Source organism: Herpailurus yagouaroundi, unplaced genomic scaffold (genome assembly GCF_014898765.1).
Source record: "Herpailurus yagouaroundi ecotype Mexico unplaced genomic scaffold, PumYag 63447, whole genome shotgun sequence".
In the NCBI taxonomy this organism is placed as follows: Eukaryota; Metazoa; Chordata; class Mammalia; order Carnivora; family Felidae; genus Herpailurus; species Herpailurus yagouaroundi.
The window spans coordinates 660-4,249 of NW_024416972.1; the positions used below are offsets into that span (position 1 = coordinate 660).

Sequence of the window (3,590 nt, forward strand, 5' to 3'; positions counted from 1 at the left end):
GCGGAAGATTGGTCCAAGTTACATCTGAAGGGAGTTCTCTGTGCCTCTGGGATTTCAATGCCTTTTTCCTTCCCCAGATCAGGGACGTTCTCAACTATGATTTCTTCAAGTACACCTTCATCACCTTTTCCTCTCTCTTCCTCCCCTGGAATCCCAATTATGCATATGTCATTGCATTTGATTGCATCACTTAGTTCTCTAATTCTGCCTTCCTACTCCTGGATTTTTTTTATCTCTCTTTTTCTCAGCTTCCTCTTTTTCCATAATTTTATCTTCTAATTCACTCATTCTCTCCTCTGCCTCTTCAATCTGAGCTGTGGTTGCCTCCATTTTATTTTGCACCTCATTTATAGCATTTTTTAGCTCCTCCTGAATATTTTTTAGTTCCTTGATCCCTGTAGCAATAGATTCTCTGGTGTCCTCTATACTTTTTTCAAGCCCAGCAATTAATTTTATGACTATTATTCTAAATTCTTGTTCCATTATATTGCTTAAATCGTTTTTGATCAGTTCGTTAGCTGTCACTACTTCCTGGAGTTTCTTTTGAGGAGAGTTCTTCCGTTCATCATTTTGGATAGTCCTGGGTGGCACGGACCTGCAGGGCACTTTCCCTGTGCTGTCTGGAGTAACTTGTGTTGGTGGGTGGGGCCACAGTCAGACCTGATGTCTGTCACCAGCCCACCACTGAGGCCACAGTCAGACTTATGTGTACCTTATCTTCCCCTCTCTGAGGGGCGGGACTCACTGTGTAGTGGGTGGCCCCTGTCTGGGCTACTTGCACACCGCCAGGCTTGTGGTGCTGCTTTGATGGGATCTGGCGTATTAGCAGGGGTGGCCCGCAAGATGCACAGGGGTGGGAGGGGAAGGCTTAGCTTGGTTTGCCATTGGTGGTCTCCTGCGGGATGGGCCCTGCAGCACTGGGAGGGAGGCTGACCCATTTGAGAGATGGAGCCACAGAAGCACAACATTGGTTGTTTGCACGATGCAAGCAAGTTCGGTGATGGGAACTGGTTCTCTTTGGGATTTTGGCTGGGGAATGGGAAAGGAATATGGCACTGGCCATTGCCTTTGTTCCCCGCTGAGCTGAGCTTTTTCTTCTGGGGCTCAGCAACTCTCCCTCCCAGTGCCCTCTCGCCCTCCCCGCTCTCTGAGAGCAGAGCTGTTGACTTACAATAGTCCAGATGTTAAGTCCCACTGGCTGTCAGAACTCACGCAGTCCGACCCCTCTGCTTATGCAAGCCAGACTTCAGGGGCTCTGCCTTGCCAGGAGGGCTGCCCCTCCACCACCCCACTCCCTCCCGCCAGTCCAGGTAGCATGCACTGCCTCTCTGCCCTTCCTACCCTCTTCTGTGGACCTCTCTTATCTATGCTTGGCTCCAGAGAATCCATTCTGCTAGTCTTCTGATGCTTTTCTGGGTTATTTAGGCAGATATGGTCTAAGCAGTCTAAGCGATCAGCAGGACTCGGTGAGCCCAGTGTCGTCCTGTGCCGCCATCTTCCAATCTCCATATGTAGATTTCAAATTTAAGGTATTAAAGAACAGTTTGTTATGTCCCTCATGAAAGCTAAGGTTTTGTTATGTCTTCTACTTGATCCTAGGTCTCTATCCTGCTACCAGTGGAAAGGCCTATGTTAACGGATATGACACCTCAAAACAGATGGTCCAAATCAGGAAAAGCTTGGGCTTTTGTCCCCAACAGAACTTGTTGTTTGATTACTTGACCGTCTCAGAACACCTTTATTTTTATTGTTTGGTAAGCCAAAAATATGTTCCCTTTTCCCATTCTATTGGTGTACTTCAGGCACATTACCAATTATCCATATCCTTATTCTTAGAAAGTTCAAAAACTTATTTTTGATGAATTCTCCTTTAAACATAAAGTCAGACAAAGGGAAAAAGACACTATACAGATGATATAAGAGAACAGCTTGTGTAAGGTGTTTCTAAGGATAAAGTTGGAAGTACCATGTAAAGTCTCGCTTCTCCTTCTAGGTAAAAGGAATACCTCGAAAGACACGTCTTGTGGAAATTGATCATATGTTGTCTACTTTTAACCTGCTAGATAAGCATAATGCATTTTCATTTTCACTGAGTGGAGGAATGAAGCGCAGACTCTCTGTGATCATAGCACTTATAGGGGGCTCCCAGGTAAAAACAACAACAACAATGACAAAAAACACACATAAACAAAAAATGGATCCACACTGAAGCTGGTCTAAAAAAATCAGCCAACAGAAACCTGAGAGCTGATATAGATCTAAGACTGTTAAAGGAACTTTACATATGAAATCCCATATGGAATTCATATTGTCAACCTTGTAACCAAACTGTCTCAGGTTTGGAATTATCCTAGCATTCGTAATTCAGTTTTAGTCTAAACTTGTTATCTTAGCTTAATTGGACAAGTGACTGAAAAAGCAAAACCAGAATAAACCCCATAACTGGTAAGACCCTAGTGACACTAGTACATAGTATTTAATGGTTATGGAATTGTTCTTCTGGTCTTTAGGTTGTGATACTTGATGAGCCAACATCTGGAATGGACCCACTCTCAAGGAGGGCCACCTGGGATGTCCTTCAGCAGTATAAAGAGGATCATACCATCTTATTGACCACCCACTACATGGATGAAGCTGACATCTTGGGTGACCGCATAGCCATCATGGTCAAAGGATCCCTGCGGTGCTGTGGCTCTTCAGTTTTCCTGAAAAAAATATATGGTCTCTTTCCCTTTGATTATTCTTTGGATATTGATATGTTAATATTCTTCAAACATAATCTTCATGGATATTTATTTCTTCATAATATTATAGTATAATTTCCCTAGTTTTTTGTCTATCACCCCAAAACTTCTATTTCCTTTGTCCTTTTATTTGAAACTCTACAGTGAGCTCTTTGAAGTAATGGTCATAGTTTCCATATTGTTAATATGGAAGTAGAGTTGACATACAGTGTCATATTATTTTCAGGTTTACATCATAGGGATTCAGTATTTTCATACATGACAAAATGATCCCTATAAGTCTAGTTACCATCTGTAATCACACAAAGTTATTGTAATATTATTGAATGTATTCTCTATGCTGTGTATTATACCTTCATTACCTATTTATTTGGTAACCAGTGTTTATTCCTCTTACTCCCCTTCACCTATTTGCTTGGCCTCAAACCGCTTCTACTTCTGGTAACTGACAGTTTCTTTTTTTTTTTTTTTAATTTTTTAAAAATATTTCTTTCTTTCTTTTTTTTTCCAATATATGAAATTTATTGTCAAATTGGTTTCCATACAACACCCAGTGCTCATCCCAAAAGGTGCCATCCTCAATACCCATCACCCACCTTCCCCTCCCTTCCACCCCCCATCAACCCTCAGTTTGTTCTCAGTTTTTAAGAGTCTCTTATGTTTTGGCTATCTCCCACTCTAACGTCTTTTTTTTTTTTTCCCCTCCCCTCTCCATGGTTTCTGTTAAGTTTCTCAGGATCCACATAAGAGTGAAACCATATGGTATCTGTCTTTCTCTGTATGGCTTATTTCACTTAGCATCACACTCTCCAGTTCCATCCACGTTGCTACAAAGGGCCATATTTC

General features: G+C 42.0%; 1 protein-coding gene across 1 annotated transcript; it reads left to right on the top strand.

Annotated features, from left to right (window-relative positions):
* Positions 1 to 1,565: 1,565 nt before the first annotated feature.
* On the top strand, positions 1,566 to 2,859 carry LOC121024333 (ATP-binding cassette sub-family A member 3-like; the record flags this gene model as incomplete). The annotated part of the gene is made up of 3 exons (XM_040466580.1): positions 1,566 to 1,754; positions 1,994 to 2,149; positions 2,511 to 2,859. Coding segments are annotated over 3 exons (654 nt in total), but the record flags the coding sequence as incomplete, so codon positions are not given.
* Between the last annotated feature and the right edge of the window lie 731 nt (positions 2,860 to 3,590).